The sequence below is a fragment of the Mauremys reevesii genome, linkage group 11 (genome assembly GCF_016161935.1).
Source record: "Mauremys reevesii isolate NIE-2019 linkage group 11, ASM1616193v1, whole genome shotgun sequence".
Lineage (NCBI taxonomy): Eukaryota > Metazoa > Chordata > Testudines > Geoemydidae > Mauremys > Mauremys reevesii.
Window position 1 is genome coordinate 21,827,923 of NC_052633.1, and position 25,192 is coordinate 21,853,114.

Below are 25,192 nucleotides of genomic sequence, written 5' to 3' on the forward strand. Positions count from 1 at the left end.
ACTATTGTTTTTAAACTATAATTTTCCCTTGGTTTTGATTCATTCCTTTGGCTGGCTTCTTTGCCCATTTGCTTAGAGAAAACCTCTTGATGCCACTCTAGAGGCTGGATTCTGTTCTCACACTGGCTTTACACCAGGGCCGCCCAGAGGGGCGGGGGAGCAAGTGGGGCAATTTGCCCTGGGCCCTGCAGGGGCCCTCACGAGAATATAGTATTCTATAGTATTGCAACTTTTTCTTATGGAAGGAGCCCCCGAAATTGTTTTGCCCCAGGCCCCCTGAATCCTCTGGGCAGCCCTGCTTTACACTAGTGAAACACCACTGACTTAAGAGGAGTTGCTCCTGATTTACCCTGGTGTAAGTGAGATCAGAATTAGGACCCATAGCTCTCTATAGAAAGGTTCTCTTGGGTGCTGCCTATAAATGCGTGGGTTGTAAAAGGTTGTAAATTTCCTGGTTTCAGGCTTATAAGAGGGGTAAGGGAAAATAATGGAAGATTATGACCCCTTTCCTGGAGTGTTGCAACTGATTATGGTAGTTTTGATTTATGCTCTAACTGATTTTAGTGGGAGATGGAACAAAACCATGGTGAAATGCCACAGAGTCAGTGTACAGGTTCCAAGATACATGCGTTGCCCTTGGGTAAGTAATAGCAACATATATGTATTTAACTCTGAGAAGTTGCTGGTCTGAAGATGTTTTAAGTAACTTCCTAGTTTCATCAGTACTTCTCAGCAAACTGATTATCAGTGCTGCATGAACTGAAGGACTCCCACATGGAAGACGTATATATTAAGTTTCTTTTATAAACTACATTGCTTCTTATTTTTTTGGGTCAGTTCTTCCATTTGTGCAGGCACACAGGCCTTATACATGCCAACAGGAGTTATAGGAGTAGCACAATGGAAGTTTATAGCAAGAGGATCTAGTCTTCCATTTCTTGGTGGTACAAAATTATGTAAATAAAGGATCTTGCACTTATAGTGCAAATCTAAATCTCCTCTTACAGGGATCTCTGCAAGCCTCCTTTAAGCCTCACTGTATCCCTGTAATGTAGGTAAGATCACATGTAGTAAGTAAACTGGGGCACAGAATGGTCAGTCGTCTTCCCCAAACGAGTCAGTGACAGAGCTGGACTAGAACTCGGAAGTCACGACTCCCAGTCGCTTGTTCAAACCACTAGTAATTCCTTAGATTATGAGGCCAGAAGGGAGCATTGTGATAATCTAGTCTGACCTGCTGTATGACACAGGCCTTCCCTGAATTAATTCCTGTTTGAAGGAATTAGTAGCTCCATTGGGAACAGAAGCCCACAGACCAAGTGACTTGCCCAGGGAAGTGTTTGGGAATTCTGGGAAGTGAATCCAAATTTCATGAGTCCCAGTTCAGTGCTTTAACCACAAGACTGTTATCGTTGTACTTACACTGCCTTTGAATACTTTCCCTGCCTTTGCATCAGCCATCCATGTCTACACTGAATTGTTTCCGTTTTTTAATAAAAAAGAATGAAGTACATTTTATTTTTCAGTTGCATTTTTGCCTAGTTTTCTGAACAGAAAACATCTGTATTGCCAGTATTGCACAAGTGCAAACAATGTAGGAAACCTTTCCTTACAGCCTGCAAGTTACAACATCCGTCATCTAATATAGGAAAACTGGTACTGGTCATAATTAGTGTCTAGTGAAAAATGGCAATTGAAACAAGACTAGCAAAATGAGATAATCGTCCAGTGTTTTCAAGACTTCCATACCTTTTCAAGAGTGAAACGCAAAGACAAAGGATCTTGGTTATAATTCCCCAAAATCTACTGTCTTCTGTCTCATAGTCCCTGGAGAACTCAGCACTTTGATCATTTGACTTTATTTACCCAATTTTAAGCTAAGGGTATAATAAAGCATATTATGCCAGTTGTGTGTGTGGTAAAAATGCTGGCTATTTTGCCTTTTACCATGGCAGTTGATTATAATGCGGTGTTTAAGACTTGCGTTCTAAAAAAAGGAATATTTATACTTTTATGTGTTTGATTCACACAGTACAGTTTGCTCAAGTCCTGTTATTAAGTGCACTGGTGGTTACGTCTAGAAAGCAAAAAACATGCTGAATAGTGTTTTATCAGCACAAATCTACTATTTTCACTAACCATAACAGGCAGGTTCTTCTGACTTCTGAGTGCCCCATTGTAAAAATTAACAGAACAGTTGGATATTCTTGGAACCCCAAATAGCCATGTGTGAGGACTGAAACAGTTTGATGGGACAAATAATTACCCGCCAGAATAAAATGTCTAATCCAAACATATCCTCCCTTTAAATAATTCAAAACCCTCTTCTTAATCTAAGTAGCTGGAAAACTGCATGATTATAGTGGCGCCATTTGTGCCACCATAGTTATGGGGTTTATAACTTGACCTTAAACTTTGCTCTAGGCTGGAATTTGGCAGGACATATCTCCCGCAGGCTAACGGCAAATCCTTTATGTTGTGTGGAATAAAGAAGAAAATGCATGGAGTGGTAACTTTATGAGATACAGAAAGTACCAAAAATATGTCAAAAGTTTAGATGCATTTTTGGATGACTTTGACTGAAAAAGTGGCTCTATTATTCAATATGATGGTTTTGCCAGCTTTCAATTAGGGATGGGCGAATTGCTTTGGATAAAATAAGAACCAACCCAAGTCTTTGCCAAAAACTTGAACCGCACCCTAACCAAATTCAGATGGAAGGAGTCTAAGTACAGTAGTGCCCCAAAATGCCATCGCCCACCTCCAGCAATGCAGGAAACATCGATCCTTCCTCTCGAAGGAGGTTCTGGCTCCAGCAATCCAAGCATTTCTCACCTTCAGACTCGACTATTGCAGCTCCCTCTCTCTGTGTCTGAGGGTGGGTCGGCACAGATGCTACAGCTTATACAGAATGCAGCAGCTTGCCTCTTGAGCAGGAAGACATACCCAGAAGCACCCTACTCATGTTTTGCATTCTCTAGTGACTTCCTGTTAGCTTGTGGAGCCTGTTCAAGGCCTTTGTATAGAATTGTTATGGCCCTCAATGAGATGGTGTCTGGATGCCTCTGAGGCAGCCTCTTCATTTGGCACCTCCTCTTGCATTAGTTGGCAGTCAATAGTGCCCAGTATGCAGCCCCCAAGAGCCAGAGATGGGCCATTCTCAGCAAAGGGCCCTTTATTGTGGAAGTCCTGCTGTACCAGAGATCAGAAGGAATCCAAGCCTGACATTGGTGGCAGTTTAGATGCTGTGATGATGGGCACCCCAGAGATACCCGAGACGGAGAGAAGAGAGCTGTGATGCTCTCCTCCCCCAATTGCTTCTCAGTTCTTCTCACCACTTTACGTGTAGGCCCTGCCAGGCTGTTCTCACAGTATTTGCAATCTAATCTGAAGCAGGAAATGCCAGAAATCTTGATAGAAAGCTGTCACCTCAGAGGTTTCCAGGCCAAGTTCTCAGACTCAAGAGGCTTAGGTATTTAGAGTGCTCATCTCTTGGGCCTGTCACTCCAGCTGGTGGCAAATGACCATGTGTATCTCCATGTGCTGGTGGTGGCCACTGCACTTTGAGGATGACTCATTACTGATGGCTGAGTAAGGCAGAGTTTTCACCTTTAAATCCCCTCACGAGTTACAATAGGGAGAGGACTGCCTTTGCTGCACCAGGGAGCCATTAGAGCCCTGCTGGCTGAGACACGTGCAGAGAACAAAGCGCATCCACCAGCTGCAATGGCCATACCAAATCCCCTGCCTGTGCTGCCCACTTTTTGGGCTGATTCCTTCACCCTCTTTAAAATGAGAGATTGCAGCCACCCTGTGCTACAACCCACATCTATAATAAGGCCTGTCTGCCATCAGAGACCCTGCAGCCTGGTTTTCACCAGCAGAAGCTGGAGTGAATCTGGCCTGTTTTCCACATAGAACGTATCCACACAGTAGGTATGTGATGGCTCCACCTGTTGGGTAAACAATGTTGTTTATAAAATTCTCATAGTGCAGATAGATACTGGAGAGGAGTGTATTCTCTTCCACATAAAACTACGATACAATAAACCTAAGGATCTGGCTTAAACCAGAAAGAGATGGGAAATTCAGAGCTAATCCAGTGATCGTTGGCTTGAGCTCATTTACGTTCTACTGTAAAATCAGGTAGTTCCCATGCACTGCACGACGATGAAAGCTTTCTCTGTGTTTTTGTGTGAAGAGTTTAGTTAGTGTTAGGAAAAGTCACCCCATCCAGACACTCATGAATTACTTTGCATGTTCAGGGTTGTAAATTTTTTAAACATTATACTGGCAAAATAGTAACTCTTGTGCAGCCACGTGCTGTCTATTAACCTAGATCAGGAAGGGGAAATAAGCCACGCATTACTGGAAAATAAGGTCATGATTTTGGTAAAGTAATGGAAGAAAGTTTTTTCTTTTTTTTAAGACTGATTTGTAAACATTCTTCAAACAACTGTGAAGACTGTAATTCTATGTTTTAAAAAAATTCCCATGCCCAGATGTTTTTTATAGTAACCATAGACCTGTCCAAATGTTATCTGGTCATCCCCAGTTGTCGCTGTGAGTCATATCACACATGTAGCCTCTTAGCAGCACAGTGTAATCAGGCTGTAATTTATATTTTATCTCCAGTGATGATAGCTTTTAAAAATGTTTTGTGGTGTATTTGCTCTTTGATGCATGCTAAGCCCCTATTAGCATTAATGGGAGCAATGTGTGCTAGGAGGGAAGAGTACACCTTTTTTTTTTTTTTTTTTTAAGTCAACAAGATTAATTGAATTTTGCTAACACTTTACACTTATCACTTCTGATGTGATGGCAAATGCTGTACACTACTGGACTTTTTTCCAACTCATATTTTTTTAAGGAGAATGTAACAGTTCACTCCTTTGTCTCCCTTATCTAGAAATGCAATTAAAGTTTGTTGCTGCTCTAATAAAAAAAAAATTAAGAATACCACGATAGCTCAGTCCTTCATTTCTAGTCCTCTGCAAACTGTTGGGTGCACAATGAATGCAGGATCGATCCCTTGTTTCAGAAGCTCTGTGTTTGTTCTGTCTCTTGCCATTTTTTTTTGATCACTGTTTATTTCTTGCCCTTAAGCAACATGACTGCCATAAAGCAAGAGGAAGCGTATGGAATGTATGCTGGGAAGCTGGTGAAATGAATTGCACTCAACTAGTTCCTCATTCCCATTTAGAAACTGGGCTTGTACTTGAGTTTGGGTTCCTTGTGGAACCTTTTCCCCTATCCACCTAGCTCAGAGAATTAATATGTTGCAGATGAAAGCCCTTCTATCTCGCTTGTGTGGCTATGTTATTTATTTATTTTTCAAATTAGCTGCTGTCTCTTTGCAGCTGCAAAGAAGAATTAGGGCTGTTGGTTTAAAGATCATTTTAACCAACTAACCCATAAAGATTTATTTGGGCCCTGATAAAAGGAGTTGCATTATATATCACAAATTGTATGATTATCTTTGGTGCTGGTGTTTACTCTTGTGAAGCAATTATTAAACTGCATTTAAAAAAAAAACAATACACGAGAAATGCCACTAGCATTTTGGTTACAATATTAAAGGAAGCTCAGACTAAAACTAGATGAAAGTGAACATATATATCCATGTCAGACTTCCTACCATTTTGCACGCTCATATTGATTTCTTTTGACATGGTCTTCTTTTATTGAACACCACATTTTTTTTAAAATCCCTTACCCATAACAGTACCTGCTAGGAGCAATTGTAAAAGGAAACTAAAGTATATTAAACCTGCCTGAAGTCAAAATGTAATCTAACACCTGTAGTCTGCAATTTGTCATCACTTCATAGATACTTTTTCTTTTTTAATAACAGTTTGGATTTTCCTGACTTTTGACCTTAGGATACTGTATAATCCAAGAAAAGCAACGGAACTAAACCACAGTCTTTAACACAGCTTTGTGGTGTCAAGATGTAAAATCATAGACATGTGAATGAACCCAAAGAAAATACTTCATTTGGGGCTGTAACTTGTGCTGCAATATTTATCTAAATGAGTATATTTTGCAAGGCGCAAAAAAAAAAGTCTCACACCACTTCTTTAAAAGGAAAAATGAGCACAGGTGCAAATTGTAACTTCTATTACAGTTTCTCATGCAGACATTCCTAAAAGCCTGTAAAGTGTCTCAGCACAGGAATTCTGTCTAATTAATGCTTTTTGCCAGTGTGACCCAGATTGGAAATCCTGTTTGTGTGTAGGTTTGTTTACTGCAGTGTCTTGTTCTGGTCTGTTCTTGTACAACACAATGTATTAAGCTAACTCTTTGCAGTCTGTGGGCAAGATACGTAAATACAGAGCTGTGTGTGTGTGTGTGTGTGTGTGTGTACATCTGTATATGTCTCCAGTGGATTAATATAATATAGCTAGGTAGTACATCTTCCTAGGCATGACTTTTGGCTGGCTGGTTATAGTAAATAATAGCATGCTAAGGGTTAATCCAAATCTTGGAGTGGGATACCCTGCTTGTGAGGTGTGAGGGTATGTAGCCACTGACAGAGCAGCATGGGAACCCTTTGATTGCAAAGTTAAGTCTTGCAAATGGTGATTATGAGTCTAATCCAAAGCCCACAGAACTCAATGGGAGTCTTTCCATTGACTTCAGTGAACTTTGAATTAGAGCCAAGGAAAGTAACTGTTCTGAAGTGGATGCTTAATGTGTTAAATTGTGAATTGAAAGTCCCATGAAGGACCTGGTCCTTTTCTCAGTGAAGTTGGTGACAAATCTCATTGACTTTAATGGGAGTAGGATCGGGACCAAATGTCTGTAATGGATGCAGTATGTAACTGGTCTAAGTGTGTGTGTACCACTGTTTTGTAAAGCTCTGGTAATCTCTTGTATCTGTCTAGCATTAGGGTTTCATGGGCCCAAGTAGACTGAAACTCCCCATAATCGGCATCGTAAGAGTTCTTGTTGCAACTGCAATTTTTGGTTGTCTAGGATAATATTATAAATTCCGAGTGCGGGTTGTTTCCTAAGAACATAAGAACGGCCGTACCGGGTCAGACCAAAGGTCCATCTAGCCCAGTAACTGTCTACCGACAGTGGCCAATGCCAGGTGCCCCAGAGGGAGTGAACCTAACAGGCAATGATCAAGTGATCTCTCTCCTGCCCTCCATCTCCATCCTCTGACGAACAGAGCTAGGGACACCATTCTTTACCCATCCTGGCTAATAGCCATTTATGGACTTAACCACCATGAATTTATCCAGTTCTCTTTTAAACACTGTATAGTCCTAGCCTTCACAACCTCCTCGGGTAAGGAGTTCCACAAGTTGACTGTGCGCTGCTTGAAGAAGAACTTCCTTTTATTTGTTTTAAACCTGCTGCCTATTAATTTCATTTGGTGGCCCAGGGAGTGTAGGCTCTTGCCGAGGGGGGCATTCTTTCCTCTCAGAAAAGAGAAAGGAAGATCTACTGAATCTTTGCTGCCTCTGACTTCATGTTACAGTAGCTTTATGGGAACTGATATTGCCCAGGGTAAGCCATCCTCAGAGCCTCCAGCGCTTTGAGTCACTTCTGGCAATACAATCCCTGCAGAGAGAGAGCTTGTACTTAGAAAATGTACTGTCTTCTCCTTTGGGAAGGTAATCTTATGACCCAGTGACAGGGATGGCTATGAGGATGAGGGGGGACACGTAATAATAACTTCAGCAATTTCTGAGAGAATGTGTTAGAAGTAATGATCTCACAGACTAATTCTCTTTGCTAAGAAGGAAACAATTGAACCACATTGTAAAACAAAGAATTTGGGGTTTTGATGACACAAATCATGTAGAAATGTGGTTCCTGTTTCTAATCAGTTGTGACAGTTATATAGGCAACAAAACCTGTTTTTCACAAAGTAAGCTTTGTTAACCTTTAGCTAGCTGGCAGACATTCAATGCACAATGCAACACATACATATATTTATTCGATTGTCTTATTGGGGGGTGGGAGAGTACATGTTCCCTTAATGACCGGCCATGTCTTCATCTTTAGTTCTAGATGGGGAGAGAGTGGGGTGGAAACGAATGTTAATGAATCTAGCCAACATTGAATACTGTGCTGATGAAGAACTGTAGTTAAATGGAGTTTGTCCAGTTTGGTTTGTTTCTGTGGGACCTACATCTGGTAGTCTTCGCCTGAAGCCTGTTTTCTCATCCAAAATCATCTTACTGGAGATGGGGAGCAGCTACCTGTAAAACGGAGCAGTGGCCCCTTCCCCCACCCCAATATTTCTTTGCTTTAGATTTTAAAAAGAGCACGAAACCTTAGCTTATGACAAGTAATCCAGCTCACTCCCGTAATGATATACTACATTATATACTTTCCTAAACTTAATCATTCAATATCTTACTTCCTTCCCTGCAGGCATGTACCATTATATTTTACACATGGCTCCCAGCTGGTTTTCATTGTGGCCTTCAAAACATATTTCAATACTGTGCGATTTAAGACTAGTCACTCTGTCTTTTTAAGTCAACTTCCATCGTATTAGCTTTTTGTACGTTTTCTGTCGGCGGTGGCTCATATATGAAAAGTGAATGTTTGTGTGTGTTTAGAGTACATGGGAATAAAGCTCTATTTCATACAGCATCTTTCGGACAACGTCCCTTCTAAAATGGCTTAGAATGTAATACTGCTTTTACAGCTCGAAAATTAAATCTATTGGACAGACAGAAAAGCAAATCGTATGGGTAAGGGGTGAGATATATATCTTCAAATTAGATTTGAAAGTAGGTGGAGAAGTAGTGAGGCAAGGAGACAGGAAGTCTGCTCCAGAGGCCGGAAGATGCAGAGAAGGAGGCTCTTAAACAATGTCATCCACCATTGGTGTGTAGGGACAGAAGAGAGCCGTGCTAAAGGAGCAGGAGGAGAGTGGGGAAAGGAGACCTGTGAGCCAAGCATAGAGCAAGTCAGTGGAGAGTTTTAGAAACAAAGGGGGCAAATTTGAACGGAATCCTTCAGTCATTAGGGGGCCACGGAGATGTCTAAGTAATGGGGAGGCATGGTCATGCTCCTGGGACAGGGAAGAGAGGTGTGTGGGAACAGACTCTGTATAGTACGTGTGTGTCTCTTGCCATCAAGCAGATAACCAGTTTTATTTTGGAAAAATGTGTTTGCTGCATATGTCTTTCTTCTCTGTACCCTTCCTCCACAGTCCAGCAGACACTTCATGCATATTCTTCTTTGACCGGTCACCGATTATAACTTGCTACCTGTACATGTGTATAGAGTAGACACACATGCACATACCCCATCCTTTAGCGATAAAGAGAATCTGCAGTGATGCTTCTATTCTGTAAGTGAGCCAGAACAGCATTAACCAAAAATCCACGAGTACATAATGTGGTGTGCAGAACACCCATTAACGTCCATAGGAATTTTGCATAGAAATCAGAAAAATGATGACCCTAAATTCTAGAACTGGAACTACAATAAACTATATAGTTTCCTTTGTGATGATGTAGTGTGCAGAAGAGTAAATGAAATAATCGAACAGCAGAAATCAACTAGTGCATTTTATGACGCTTGTCCAAAGGAGTTGCTGTTAACACCAGTCTAAATTCAGAGTAATGCCACTGAAGTCAATGAGGTTATTGTAGATTTACAATGGTGTAACTGAAAGTAAAATTAAGATTGTGTTTTTAAAGAAGTTATTAATTCAGAGAAAACCCAACCTTTTTCCAATATATTGTACTAAGCAGCCATGGTCAGCATATTCCCTTCTGGGAAGGGTAGGAAGGTTGCTCCATCTCAGAAAGGGTTAAAAAAAATTACGCTGTATTTATCTTTTTTTTGCACAGTCCTCTCTTTGATTTGATTGCTTTGAAGATGCTGTAGGCATCCCTTCATTTCCTTCAAATTAAACCTTTTACTGCTGCTGATCCTGTATTGTTGGTTTTTTTTCATCATTATATTTGATTGGAAGTCTTGTAACATTTTTCAGATGGATCACTTCTCATGCTGTTTATTGAATGAAAAAAAAAAGTCACTTCCAATTCCAACACGAACAAGCGGAGTAACTCATACTCTTTCTGGATGCTTTTGTACCTATAATAGCTGCTGCCCAAGTTGTGATAAGCAGTATTTCTTGAGGCTTCTAGTATGCAGCTTTCTGAAGTTCATACCATCAGTTTGTTCATGTAGTTAAATTTCTTGTTGTTGACGGCTCTGTGTTTTAGAATGCCAAGGTACACAACCATTGGAGATTGTTCAGGAATGGTCTGTGAGAGGACATACACTGGGCCAGATCATTATTATCTAAAAATATGACTGAAAATCTCTTAGAAACAAATCCATGGACAAAATAAAACCTCCAGAGAATAGTCTAATTATTCAGTTAGCTGGAACATTATGCTTATTTTATTGCAGGAGACAGGCATAACAGAAAACGCAGCTTTTCATTTTGGTTTTGTCTTTTTTTTTTTTTTTAACTAGTGCAACTTCTCTGATACCCCCTGTGTTTGTATGTACAGAAATGGAACTCTGATCCATTGACATTGACTGTGTTCATTCAATGAACACCCCTCCTTGTAGATGGGTCCTGTCAGAATTGTACCAACCTGCATTTCACCAGTGCTGACATCTGTCTTTTAACTGCGGAGGGCAGCCCTGCCATGGGCAAGGCTAGTGTTTTTATGCCTAATGCAATTAGGATGTTGAAGTACTGTAGTTCTCACTTTTCTGCTGATGCTCGCATGCCACAATGGACCACACGAACTTTCTGTTATTTGAAAGTGGTGAAGCGAGAGTGCCAGGAACATTCATTTTAATTGGTCGACGTTATTTAGGTCTTACCACTATTTTATTGCTCAATGCATTAGAGTTCACCACCACCAGCAGTTACTGTATCATTACAGATGTGATTTTTGCATCTTCTGGGCTGATAGTTGGTATCATATGGATTTTTAATCTCTGTACAGATTGTCTGTCTGTTCAAACAAACACACACATGACTGTGTGGGTAGAGTAGAACCAATCTAATTCAGCACCAGATTCTGCCTCCTTGAGTCACAGTGAGTAGTACCTTAGTTGTCAAGTAGCCCAGTTGATTTCAGTGGGACAAGTCGTGGAGTAACATGAGTAAAGGTAACATAATCTTTCCCTAAATGTGAAAGTGTCAATCTCAACTCACTTTTCAGCAATAGTTTAATAGCAGCACATTTCTGTGAGGTGTCTTATTACTGAGACAGCATTACTTTTACAAAATGTGTTACAGTACATTTATTAGTGCAGTGTGAAGAGTTAGGATAAGTAAAATGACATTTGGCCAAATAAATATGCCCATGGAAACCGGTCTTTGTCCGGCTAGCTGGAAGAAAAGGGGCATTGCCCCTTAAAGGTCTCCCTTACAGCAAATGAGAAGAAGGGGAAAAGTTTACAGGGATGGGCAGGAAGCAGTTGAGGCCAGGTTAGAACAAGAACACTGTGTTGCCCTTCCTGCTGACCAGAAGAGTGGGGTGTATTTATCCCCATGTAGCCCTGTAAAGACCCTCTTTACCTGGATCGAGCTGGCAGGCAGTAGGGGGATTATAATGTTACAACTTTCAGGGAAAGTGTGGGACCTTTAATGAAGGGGGGAGACAACCTAGTGACAGATGATGTGGAAAAAGCTGACGTACTCAATGCTTTTTTTGCCTTGGCCTTCACAGACCAGGTCAGCTCCCACACTGCTGTCCTGGGCAACACAGTATGGGGAGGAGGTGAGCAGCCCTCAGTAGTAAAAGAACAGGCTAAGAATTATTTAGAAAAGCTGGACATGCACAAGTCCATGGATCCAGATCTAATGCATCTGAGGGTGCTGAAGGAATTGGCTGATGTGATTGCAGCGCCATTGGCCATTATCTTTGAAAACTCATGGCAATCTGGGGAGATCCCGGACAACTGGAAAAAGGAAAATATAGTTCCCATCTTTAAAAAAGGGAAGAAGGAGAACCCAGGGAACTACAGACCAGTCAGCCTCACCACAGTCCCTGGAAAAATCATGGAGCAGGTCCTCAAGGAAACCATTTTGAAACACTTGGAGGAGAGGAAGGTGATTAGGAACAGTCAACTTGGATTCACCAAGGGCAAGTCATGCCTGACCAACCTGATTGCCTACTATGGTGAGATAACTGGCTCTGTGGATCTTGGGAAAGCAATGGACGTGATATATCTTGACTTTAGCAAAGCTTTTGATATGGCCTTCTATAAGGTGGATAGAAAGCTGGCTAGATTGTCGGGCTCAACTGGTAGTGATCAATGGCTCCATGTCTAGCTGGTATCAAGCAGAGTGCCCCAGGGGTCTGTCATGGGGCCGGTTTTGTTCAACGTCTTTAACGATCTGGATGATGGGATAGATTGCACCCTCAGCAAGTTTGCAGATGACACTAAGCTTGGGAGGGGCGGGGGCAGAAGTAGATACGCTGGACGGTAGGAATAGGGTCCAGAGTGACCTAGACAAATTGGAGGATTGGGCCAAAAGAAATCTGATGAGGTTCAACAAGGACAAGTGCAGAGAACTGCACTTAGGATGGAAGAATCCCATGCACCGCTACAGGCTGGGGACCAACTGGCTAAGCAGCAGTTCTGCAGAAAAGGACCTGGGGATTACTGTGGATGAGAAGCTGGATATGAGTCAGCAGTGTGCTCTCATTGCCAAGAAGGCTCACAGCATATTGGGCTGCATTAGTAGGAGCATTGCCAGCAGATCGAGGGAAGTGATTATTCCCCTCTATTCGGCACTAGTGAGGCCACATCTGGACTGTTACGTCCAGTTTGGGGGCCCCCAGTACAGAAAGGATGTGGACAGATTTGGAGAGTGTCTAGCGGAGGGCAACGAAAATGATCAGGGGGCTAAGGCACATGACTTACAAGGAGCGGCTGAGGGAACTGGGCTTGTTTAGTCTGCAGAAGAGAAGAGTGAAGGGGAATTTGATAGCAGCCTTCAACTACGTGAAGGCAGATGACAGAACAAGGAGCAATGGGGGAGGTCTAGTTGCAGTGGGGGAGGACTAGGTTGGATATTAGGAAACACTCTTTCACTAGGAGGGTGGTGAAACACTGGAATGGGTTACCTAGGGAGATGGTGGAATCTCCATCCTTCGAGGTTTTTAAGGCCCGGCTTGACAAAGCCCTGGCTGGGATGATTTAGTTGGTATTGGTCCTGCTTTGAGCAGGGGGTTGGACTAGATGACCTCCTGAGGTCTCTTCCAACCATAATCTTCTATGATTCTTCTATGTAGGCGTATATGTGGTGGATGTCCAGTGCAGATACTCAGTATGGAAGGGATACAGTTATCTGATAAAATGGATTGGAAAAGGATTTAAAGGAAATCATCCTTTATGGGAGCTGAGCAGGGGAGCTTGAGGCTCCTATGTCTTGTCAATGGGGAGCTGACCCCACTTCCTTCTCCTGGTCCCTTTAAGGGGGGCTGAGGAAGAGGGTTTAGGGCACCTACATCTTGAACAGAAGGGAGCCAACCCGCTCCTTCCTGTGTTGTCCAATTTGTTGCCGAGTACTCCCAGATATTATACGGGAATAAATTTGTAGCCTAATTAAACCATATCCATGGCCTCCTGTCTTTCTTCTGGCATGGATGGACAATGAATAAAAGTCACTCTGATGCAGATACCTTAATATTTGTTTTCTTGTATGCTCAATTTGGCAATCCACAATGGAGCCGTCTCTTCCAGTATTAGTTTGAATTAGCAAGGTTCTGCTCAGTGTGTGTGTGTGTGTGTATGTGTTATATCTTGGCTTTCTCGGGGAGAATAGCTACCTTTATATAAAATTCAGTCTGAGCTCTCAACTAATATCTATCATTTTAGTTCAGGGGTCAGCAACCTTTCAGAAGTGGTGTGCCGAGTCTTCATTTATAAACTCTAATTTAAGGTTTCGTGTGCCAGTAATACATTTTAATGTTTTTAGAAGGTCTCTTTCTATAAGTCTATAATATATAATTAAACTATTGTTCTATGTAAAGTAAATAAGGTTTTAAAAATGTTTAAGAAGCTTATTTAAAATTTAATTAAAATGCAGAGCTCCCTGGACTGGAGGCCAGAACCAGAGCAGTGTGTGTGCCACTGAAAATCATCTCGCGTGCCGCCTTCAGCGCGCGTGCCATAGGTTGCCTATGTTTTAGTTCTTCTAAACAATTTTAATGTAGGGTTGATTTTAACAATAATTTACATGCAAGATGTTTGAATATTTAAAGCAAAGACTTGAAGGATACTTTTCAAGTGGGGAAACAAGATTTCCTCCTTTTTTTTGTGAAATATCAGGTCCGTATTGATTTTGTTAGCTCGGTAGCTTTGAGTTCTGATTGGTATTTCCCTGCATTCTGAAGAAACCTCTGGACAAAGGCAGCCTTCAATCCTGTGGGATTTTTTTTTGTGTGCCAGTAATATCTGCTTTATGGACTTTGCTTTAAAGAAAGCATTGGTAACTCCGATATAGTTCTAACAATTCAATGGAAGTTTCACCTGAGGTAATGGCTGAGTAAGGCCCTTTCTGAGTGATTATAAATGGCTGTTAGGATTCTATAGGAATTACAGATGCTTTCTTTAAACCTGCCTCCAAAAAGTATATGATATAATAGTGGTGAAAACTCTTTAGAGGGTCAAAGACTGTGTCTGTCCAGAGGCTTCCTTAGAATGCAGGAAAATTAATTATTTGAACTCAAGGCTACTAAGTTAACAAAATGAATACAGACGTAGTGCAGTGAAACCTGTTCAAAGGACACCTTTCATAAGGCAGATTCTTATCTTCAGAGACTTTCCCCAAAGTATCCCCTAACCCAGTGGTTCTCAAACTTCTTTTTCTCAAACCACTTGAAAATTGCTCAGTGTCTCAGCAGACCACTTAATGATCTTTCCAAATGTTGTTTGTACCATTAGCTAAGTATTGTTAAGACCTTTGGATAAAAGCTCTATATAAAAAAACCTTAATAATAATTAAAAAATTTTTGTTCTACAAATAAAAGCACACAACTCATATTTTAATATCAGTAGTCTTACCTTTCTAATGCGATGGATGTGCCCTCTCTACCCTATTGCAGCAGCCCCCAAGCTGGGGCTAGGAAGGAGGGCCGTCTCTCCCCAGCAGCTCAGCCCTGGAGCTGGGGAAAGTCACCTCTTTCTCTGGCTGCCGCAGCCCTGCATGTCTCAAATTCCTCCCACCCCTCTTCTCACCCCACTGCCCCCTCTCACCTACCTACCCCCTGTTCTCCCCAAGGCCACCACCTCACCTTACATGTGCGTCTTCTCCAGGGTCCAGGCACCTAATTAGGGGAGCCACACCTGTGCAGCTGCACTAATTAGGTGGGTGACCCCTATTCTCTTGTGTGTGGCCACCAGGTGTCCACCTTAGAGAGAACTATCCGTGAACCACCTGAATGGAGCTTGCGGACCACAGTTTGAGAACTTCTGCCCTAGCCATTCTGGTTACAACACTACCCCTCCTTCCATAGGCACCAACTTTCCACTGTTCCCGGTGGGTGCTTGACCTCACCTCTGCACCACCCTCGCCCCACCCCCATTCCAGCCCTTCCTGCCCCATTCCACCCCCTTCCCCCAAGTCCCCTCCCCTGCCCCACCTCTTCGCCGCCTCCTCCCCTGAGCATGCCACGTCCCCGCTCCTCCCCGCTCCCTCCTGGAAAGTCCCGAGTGCCGCCAAATGGCTGTTTGGCAGCGGGAAATGCTGGGAGGTAGGTGGAAGAGCGGGGACGCAGCACACTCAGGGGAGGGGGAGGAGGGGAGCTTGGCTGCCGTTGGGTGCAGAGCATGCCCCAGAGCACCCACGGAGTCGGCGCCAATGCCTCCTTCACTACAAGGCCATCTCTTTTAAGCAGCTGAAGTTTGTCTGTCCCTTGAGTGATTGTTTAAGACAGTGATACTCAGACCTCAGTGGTTCAGGAGCCAAATTAGCGATCATCATTACCCCAAAGAGCCACAGTAGAGTGAATTCACTGTTTCATTTTCTCTCTCTCTCTCTCTCTCTCTGTATATATATCCACATGGATATATAGATATAGATATAAAATTCTCACAGCAAAATGACTGACCAAGTATTAACCACCATCTGTAGTTGATAAAATAATAACATAGTAAAAGCATCCTGATTGGTTAATAACTTAGACTGGTTAATAATGAAATCAGTGTTTTAATATCATGTGCTGCAAAGAGCCGCAGGAGATCCATTAAAGCATCACTTGCGGCTTACGAGCTTCAATCTGAGCATCACTGGATTAAGACAAGTTTCACTACATTTAAAAAAGGAAAATACTGCCACGTCTATCTGAAAAATGTCATTATATAAGTCTTTGTCTAAAAGCAGTTCTCATAGGTTTTAAACCAAATCATATAGTTTGTTATGCGATAGCATGTAAACCAAGATCAGATCCCCTTGTGATAGGCACTGTACAAACACATACTGAGAGACAGTCCCTGTCCCAGGATACAAAGGGGTGAAGTGACTTGCCCAAGGTCACACAGACCATCTGTGGCAGAGGTGGAATTTAATCTGCTGGGGATAGAACCAAGCTATCCTGAATCCCAGTGGACTCCCATGTCCACTGGTCTACAATACCCCCCAACTTAATATCTAGCTCTGGCCATTTTACTTGGCCTTTCATATTTTGTCCTTCTGAATCTGCATTTACGGTGCAGTTGCTGTGTGGAGAAGAAAGGGATTGGAGAATAAAAATTCACAAGTACATCTGTGTACTAAAGGGTGAAATAAAACCTTGTCTAAATTCTGTCCAACTGCTGCATATCTCAAGTGGCCTTTTTAACTAGAGGGCTGGCCACATTTTCGAATTGTGCAGAAAGTACATTGAATATGTGTATATGTTTAATTATATAGGTCCTGCATAGACAGCAGTCCCAGCCTGCAAAGGAAAACACACCTCCAAGAGAAGAGGCCCCACCTCCACCTGCTGAGGACAGTTGTGCCAAAAAGCCAAGATCCCGCACCAAGATATCCTTGGAAGCGTTAGGCATCCTTCAAAGTTTTATCCATGATGTAGGCCTGTATCCTGACCAGGAGGCCATTCACACTCTGTCTGCTCAGCTGGATCTGCCCAAACACACGATCATCAAATTCTTCCAGAACCAGCGTTACCACGTAAAGCACCACGGGAAGCTAAAAGAGCATTTGGGAACAGTGGTTGATGTGGCAGAGTACAAGGATGAGGAGCTGCTGACTGAATCGGAGGAGAATGACAGTGAAGAAGGCTCTGAGGAAATGTACAAAGTGGAACCCGAAGAGGAGAATCCTGACAAAAGCAAGGCAACTCCTTCAGAAATTGATCAGAGATAATGTGAGCCCATGATACAGAAAGCAATACATTGATCCAAGGATTTTCTGTTTGTTTTCATTAATTTGTTTTTTTCTCTTTTTGCATTTGTTGTTGTTTGTTGTTGTTTCTGTTGCACACGATCCGTGTGAAAACTGAATGAATTCAGCATTGTCCAATTAAAACATCGCCTTGACATAGACACTTGAGTGTTACACTTTTACGTTTGACTGAGATAATAGTTGTAATCACATAGGATTATGCCTGTTTTAATCTTGCACTTATGAAAGGGACATCTAGCAAGTAAACAGGAAGAAAAAGACCTATGAAATCAATGAAGGAAAATTTACAGCTGTGTGTGTGTGTGTGCGCGCGTGTGTGTGTGTGCGTGTGTGTATATACACACATAAAATTTTATATATATAAAAATTGCATGGGACAGAACTTTACAATCCGAAAGTATAGACTGTGAAATGAGTTCTTTAAAGATGAAACTTGTTTATGTATTAAAACCACTTCACAATGAGTTGCTTTGGCTTTTTGATAACTGCCGCCTGCTCTCAGGGTGTGGTGACTATTTTTGAATTCCTATTTATTTTCTATGTTTATCCCTGATTTTTTTTATTATTGTTATTATATGGCTTCCTATCTGGCAACTTGATGGGTAATTTTTGAGGTATGTATTTAAAGACATAAATCAACACTGCCAAAAAAAGAAAAGAGAGAAAATGGGGGAAAAAAAATCAGGGCACCTTAAAACCAACTACTATGTTAAAGTACTTTAAACCACAGTGCATACGTAAAGTGATACAGCACGTTCCATTATTCAGACTGCCCTTTCTGTAGCGAACAGATGAATTTTCATGGAATTCAAAATGAGTAAAACTGAAATTCAGTGCATAGAAGACTTGTCCGTTAATGAGGTCTTGATTAAAAAAAATAGCATTTTGGGATTTGATGTATGGAATTCATACTATGAACCACGTTTTACTGTGGAGTTTATTTACTTGTTCTCTGTTTCAGTTCTTAAAATTTAGACATTTATACCTTTTATTTTTTGTTGCTTTTAGTTTTTATTATTATTTTTTGATTCAACATAAAGTCAAGTTAGGAAACTAGAACGTCAAAACCCACATGGGTAGAAAACTGTCCAGTTAAATGGATTGATAAAGGGGGTCTCCCACTCTTGGCTTCCCTTTTCCTTTCCCCTTTTATGTCTATTAAACTTGGGCTTCCTTTGTTTCATGCACATTATTTCAGTGGTACTAAGCGCTCTCAGCCACTGGTCTCACAAGCTGCAGCCCACATTCAGTGCATGGCAGCCCTGATGCGAACACATTTTTTCAATCTTCCTGCAGCCTAGCAGCTCTAGGTAATAAGAATGAGCGGCGATATCTGTGTAGTCACCTTCTTGTCATAAATTGAAACATTTTCCCAGACACCTAACCTAGCAATTACATTACATAAAGCAGAACTTATGCTGACTGACTCTTCAATGGTATGAGCACTAAAGCTGCAATCTACTATAGTTTCCAACTGTTTGAGGCATCTTGTTGGGAGCCACACCAGGTAGCATTACTTCTCACTTCCATGTAATGATTTCCAAGAGAAGACCTCACCTTCACTACTATTGCAGCTGGACTTACTGCAGACTCCTTCTAAACTGCAGTCAGAACCGTATCTGCAGGGTTTCTTTTCTGTACGTGTTGTGCTTTTATGTAACCTTGACAAAGACCTCATGCAATATCGCTTTGAAAGTTATTTTCTGTTTACCACACCAGGCATTGTAATATAACTGTTAATACTATTTATATATTTGAAAGGTATAAAAGTAGGAGTAAAAACAAAAAACAAACCTCTGTGTTGATATTTACTCAGAACGTACAATATACAGGGAGAAGACATGTTGCAATACAAGCTAATTCTAGCTGCTCAGTAACCTCTGGAGTTTTTAAAGGGACTTTTTCAAATAATGTTTTGAAACATAACAGTAGCTCTGCATTAATTTTATGTACCTTTGCAAAATTATGGTGGTTTGCTTAATTAAGCCCTTCTTGCTCCTCCTTCTTTATTTCTGTAGTATGCTGCAGCTTTAATCCGAAGTTCAATGGTTGCTGCTTTATGTTCTTTGAAGAGTTACTCTTTCAAAACTGTCTTCTTTTGCTGTTACTGAAATAACTCCATCGGTGTAAAAGGAAACTGATTTTTGCCCTTGCAAGATTGTTCATCGGTTGATGGCATCAACATTTGGTATCTTTTACACTTCAACCAAAAATTTTATTAGGTATTTTTTCAATGCTGAGTCTTGCCTTTTATTTTTAATTTCACTGCCAATTTTGCAGTGGTTCTAAGTGAATCTGTGGGCATTTTAGCCTGTGGTCTTGCCAGAACTTTGCGAATTACAATGCATATATGTCTATTTATTCAGTATCCATCATATAATATCTATTTGGAAAAAGAAACTTTTCTTGTAGTGCCTCTTAACAAAGCACAATTTTCCGCCTTTTTTGTGAAATAAAAAATCAAAAAAATCAAAAAACAAATTGTGTTTTATTGCGGTATCAACAATGTGAATAAGGATTAACATATTGTAAATGTTCTTTTTTCCATGTAAATCAACTTTATCTTTGTTATCACTAAGTGATAATTAATTTTTAACTTATGTGCATTGTTAGGCTGTTAGAATTTTTTGGTTGTTGAAATAAAACGCATTCAATAAATATGACTTCATTTGTCAAGTAATTCACTGGGCCTTATTTTCTTTCTCTCTGAGATTAAGTGAACCAGGCCTATGAAATAAGGGAAAAATAAGTGTTCTTATTTTGGAAATAAGATTTGATCAGAACAGCATTACCAGTCATTACAGATGTTTGCTAAATCCATATAGGCCCTTGAAGTCAGTGGAGCTTTAGTGAATTAGAGCAGCTGAGAATCTGATGCATTATGTTACTGGATTTTTACTGTGTGTGTGTACACACATACACATATCATCTGTGACAGGATGGGAAGGGAGGGGCATAGATGCATTGCCTTTCAACCAATTGGATCACGGTATGCAAAATGAACTCAAATGTATAAAGATATTTGTTAGCCCGCTCCCGTATTTCACTGATGGATATTTCTGTTTATAATTAAAAAGCCACAAATGACTGCGTGTCATGAAACTTTTGGAACACACATGTCCATGGTTAATGGACATAAAAAAAGGCTTTTATTATATTTATGGCAGGGCATCCTACTGAGTGTCTAGGGGAATGCCTCAAGGATTGATGTATCTGTGGAAATGTGCGAAAATGATTTTTTTGAGGGAATGCAGATAAATGGAAAAAATTGCTCAAAATTCTTAAGCTAACAAAGTAGCGAGTGCCTGGATTCCGTCCTAGCAGACAGAATTTATATTGAACTCCAGACTTAACAGTCCTCGCTTGCTTTAGGTATTGTCATTTTCCCCACCCCCATCTTAATTCTATGGCTAGGACGCAGCAGTTCTTCCCTTAACGACTCATTTACATTCCACATGAAACATCGGCAGAATTCCTTGTTTAAAAAAAAAAGACAATAGATAACTGTGTCTTACGGTACCCAACCACCTGCTTGTCAGTTGAATTTTGGAATTTCACCAGAGACCGAGTAAAAACAACTGTATGTTAAATTAATGCTGCTGCACTTGGAAGCTACTCACACAAGCGCCATTTGGTTATGTTTTGTTTTTCTGGCACGCATAATTGCTACTTTTCACTTTATGCCACTTACCTTTGAATGAACCCTGGGGCCTTTTTCTCTCTACAATGGAAGCAATACTGTACCTATTGACAGACAACACCACCACTAACCAAGCCTCTTCCATGTCAAAGCCACAGCTTACTTAGTACCTGAAAAGATGCCTCAGTCAGGCAGTCTTCAGCCCAGCATTAGGGACTGATCACTGCTCTGAACTACCAGTGAAGGCCTCATGCATAGCAGCTGCTGGACCAGGCCTTGGGGCTTCTGCTGACTTCAGTGGCCTTTTGGACCTGATTCAGCAAAGCACTTAAATGCGTACTGAAGTGTATCCTTATTCAGCAAAGGATCAGTGGGATTTAAGCACGTGCTTGAGTTCTTTGCCGAAGTGGGAACTTGGTGGTCTAAGGTAATGAAGTTCTTAGAGCTGGTTTTAAATTTTCCATTGAAATAAAATGTCAACAAAATACAGAAAATATTTCATAATTTCCCTCCATTTCCTGATTTGGGCCATTTTGAAGATCCTGCAAGGTGCTGAGTGCTTTTATCCCCATTTAAACCAATGGGTGCTTAGCACCTTGTAGCAGGCAATCAAAGAAATAGCAGCATTAATGTTTCCGTCTATCCTCTAGACCTCTTTATACGTACACTGTATTTTTTTTAATTTGAAAAAAAAAAAAATCTTACAAACATATGGATACTTCTTCCAAACCCTTAAAAACAATCATTTAATAGCTGCTATGGTAGAAATATTTCTATTAATAATGCTTCTATTTTTCCACACTTTACCTGCTGCTGCTGTCTGTTAGGCATGTTTTAGTCTTCCAGACATATGTATTTCCATTTAAAAACCTATGTAACTGAAAAAATAAACATTTAAGATTTTTTTAAAATTGTGTACAACATACTGTCTGTTCCCTACAATTCATCATCATTCAAGTATAAGTATATGCCCCATCTCCTCCTTTGTATCCAGAAACCAATGAATCTCCTTCGATTAGATGATTAGCGTCCCTGATTGATCAATGTTCTCTTGACAAGCTGGACCTGTTGGACATGCAGGAGTAAAAGCTACAGCACCCAAGATAAGTTGGAAAATGTGCAAAATGTCATCTTAAAATCATAAAGAAGTCATTACAAAAAAATCTCCATTTACAATATAAAGTGCACTGATTAATTAAAGATGCAGCTTTAATTTATTTATACCCATTAAAAAAACATACCTGTTTTAACACAAACTAAGTCAACCAACGGAGAAGTGCTGGCGGGCTGAATATTAGAGAATAGGAAGTGAAACAAGGCCAGTGTGAGGCAGAACATGTAGAAACCTTAAATCCTTGAAACCTTTAGCAACATCACTGGAAGCTAGTAATAAACAATGCACCATGGGGAGAGGTGCAATTGACATGGTACATTAGGAGTGTGGGAGTGCTGACTTTTTGTGCTCCCTATCTGAGATCTTTCTCTTATTTATCCACAAACAGCGTGAAAGGTGTTGCAGCTCATTCTCATTCAATTTACATGAAGCATGCGTTCTCGCTCCTTGGCTGTGGTGCAGATCTCAGGAAACTTGCCAGACACGGTATGTGTGAAGGATTGTAAGGGGGTAGAGGCATTGGTCCAAATAATGATTTAAATAGCTTTTCTCCTTGATTGCTTTTGAATTCTGTGCTCGTTGGTGGCCAGATTCTGATCTCAGTTACATAGGAATCATCGGGAGGAGCAGCTTGTTGAAGGAAGTGGGGTTATACGGCATGTGAGGTCAGAATCAGGCCCTGCACCTGTAAAATGAAGGGCCAGTTGCTCTGCTGGTTGTCCGTCTCCTGTCTGGCTTTGGCCATATGAAAGGCTTCCTGTGCACATGCTGTTGAACAGCTTCTCTCATACCAGGTATCCAGTAGTAGTAGTATTCATATTACCATAGTACAGATGGGTCCTAATCACAGACCAGGATCCCATTGCACTAGCCACCATATAAACAGAACAAAAAGACAATCCCTGAACCAAGGTATATCTGCCTTTTTTCCAGTCCTGTAGACCTTATGCACACGTTACTCCTATGCAGGATGGGGCCCAGGGGCCTCGTTTCTGGAAAACACTTAAACACATGCTTAAGTTCATCCATATTCAAGACAGATACTTAAGTGCATATAGATTTTAAGGCCAGAACAGACCATTAAATCATCCAGTCCAACGTATATATCAGAAGCCACAGAATTTCATTGTAACTCCTGCATTGAGCCAAATCACTTGTGTTTAACTGAAGCATGTCTTTTAGAAAGGCATCCATGCTAGATCTGAAGACATCAAGAGATGGAAAATCCACCCCTTCCCTTGATAGTTTGTTTGAAAGGTTAGTCACTCTCACTGCTAACAATTTGTGTTATGTTTCAAATTTGAATTTGTCTGGCTTTAACCGTAAGCCATTAGTTCTTGTTACACTTTTCTTTGCTAGATTAGAGTCCTTCTGTACCTGGTATTTTCACCCCATGAAGGTACAGTCCTGAACAGAGATGCTGCCCTGAACTGGGGCTTTCATGAACAAGTCAAATTTTTTGTTGCTATTTTAAGGAAAATTCATTTTTTATTTACTTATGAGCCAGGCCTTCTCCTCCCTGGGTTATGTTTCAGGGTCATAATGGAGATACGCGATATTTCTGTAAACATTTTTAGGGGAAGCGGGTGGAGAAGGTATTTTTTAAGATTCTGGCCAATGAGAACGGTAAGGTGTTCCTGGCTATTTCCTATTATTCGTATGGCTTTTTAAAAAGAATATATCTGAAATGACATTTTTGTTTCAAATCATTTCATTTAGAAAAACCCCAGAAAATTATTTTTGGGGGGGGAGGAGGGGAAGAGGGGGACTTTGAATGAAACAAAGATATTCCGTTTCCTTTGAAATTTTTAGAAAAGATTTCCCATTTTTTGACCAGCCATAACTAATAGTTTCATATGGAAGAGTAAGAAAGGTATGTGGGGGTATCTAGAGAACTCATGGTAGATGCAGACATAGAGGGAGAACTGTGGAAGACAGATAACTCATTCTGTATCCTAGGACTGGACTGAGGTTGTAGCACCAGAATACATCAGCATCAAATGTGCTGGGTGCCAGAATTGGCAGAATATATGTGAAAAGACAGTGTTGAGGTGGAAATTTTCTCTGTATCTATTCCTATAGAGATAAAATGATCTTCTCTGATCCTCAGCGTGGAGCAGAGTATTTATAGAGACCCAGAGCCAGGTAAGCTATTGGGGAAAGCAGATCCAAGGAGGCTATTTCCCCTCTGTTTCTTGCACTAACTGTTCATAGCCAATAAAAAGTAATAGAAAAGCATTTTCATTTCTTGGGCAATGTCTGAAAATGCTTAGCAGCATTGGAATTTTATTGATAAAGGCAGATACCAAATATGTTCTGCAAACAAAACATATTGGTGATATCTGGCTATTTAATTATTAGCTTAATTGTATATATTATTATGGTAATGCCCTATGGTCCTAAGTGGGGTCCCATTGTACTAAGCATCATACAAACCCATTAAAAATTAGCAGAGCTTATAATCTAAATGTAAGTGGCTAGCCAGCAGCAGGTGGTGTGCTTGTAAATGATGGGTGACATAAACTGAAGTTTCATGGCCGGAGGGTAATTTGAGCCCCAGTCCTGTAATGAGCTCTGGGTGGGCAGACCCCCTGCATTGTCAGGGAGCCCCCTGCATTGTCAGGGAGCCCACTGCAGTCAATGGGATGCTATCTGCTTGGACTGCCTCAGGGGTCGCTCCTTCGGATGTGAAACAGCTAGGGCCTGATTCTGATCTCATGACTGTGGTGTAAATCAGGAGTCGCTCTGACGAGGTCAGTGGAAATCACATTAGTGTAAAATTAATGAGAGATCACAATTGGGCCCCTAAGCTTCCTAGACCCATGGTTCAAATTCCAGCAGAATTGATTCAGCCTTCTGCAGTAGATACATTCACAATGCATTTGGGTAATTTAACTATGGAATCCACAGGTCTGCTTCTGATCTTTCTTATCCTGGTTTTAATTCCACCGACTTCTCACATGCCAGTGTGAGAGCAAAATCTGGTCCAGTGAAATTATGAATGAATGAATTTGGCCCATTGAATCCAAGACCCAGTACCGATCTTTCACAAGAGACCTTACAAAGTGGGGTCATG

General features: G+C 41.1%; 1 protein-coding gene across 3 annotated transcripts in view; it reads left to right on the top strand.

Annotated features, from left to right (window-relative positions):
* SATB2 (SATB homeobox 2) overlaps positions 1 to 20,004 on the top strand; it is a 159,167-nt gene extending 139,163 nt beyond the window's left edge. For all 3 annotated transcript variants that reach the window (XM_039495890.1, XM_039495892.1, XM_039495891.1), the window contains one exon: positions 16,868 to 20,004. In XM_039495890.1, the coding sequence (XP_039351824.1) occupies positions 16,868 to 17,323 (456 nt within the window). In that variant the 3' untranslated portion in view covers positions 17,324 to 20,004. The remainder of the gene's footprint in view (positions 1 to 16,867) is intronic.
* Positions 20,005 to 25,192: the final 5,188 nt, after the last annotated feature.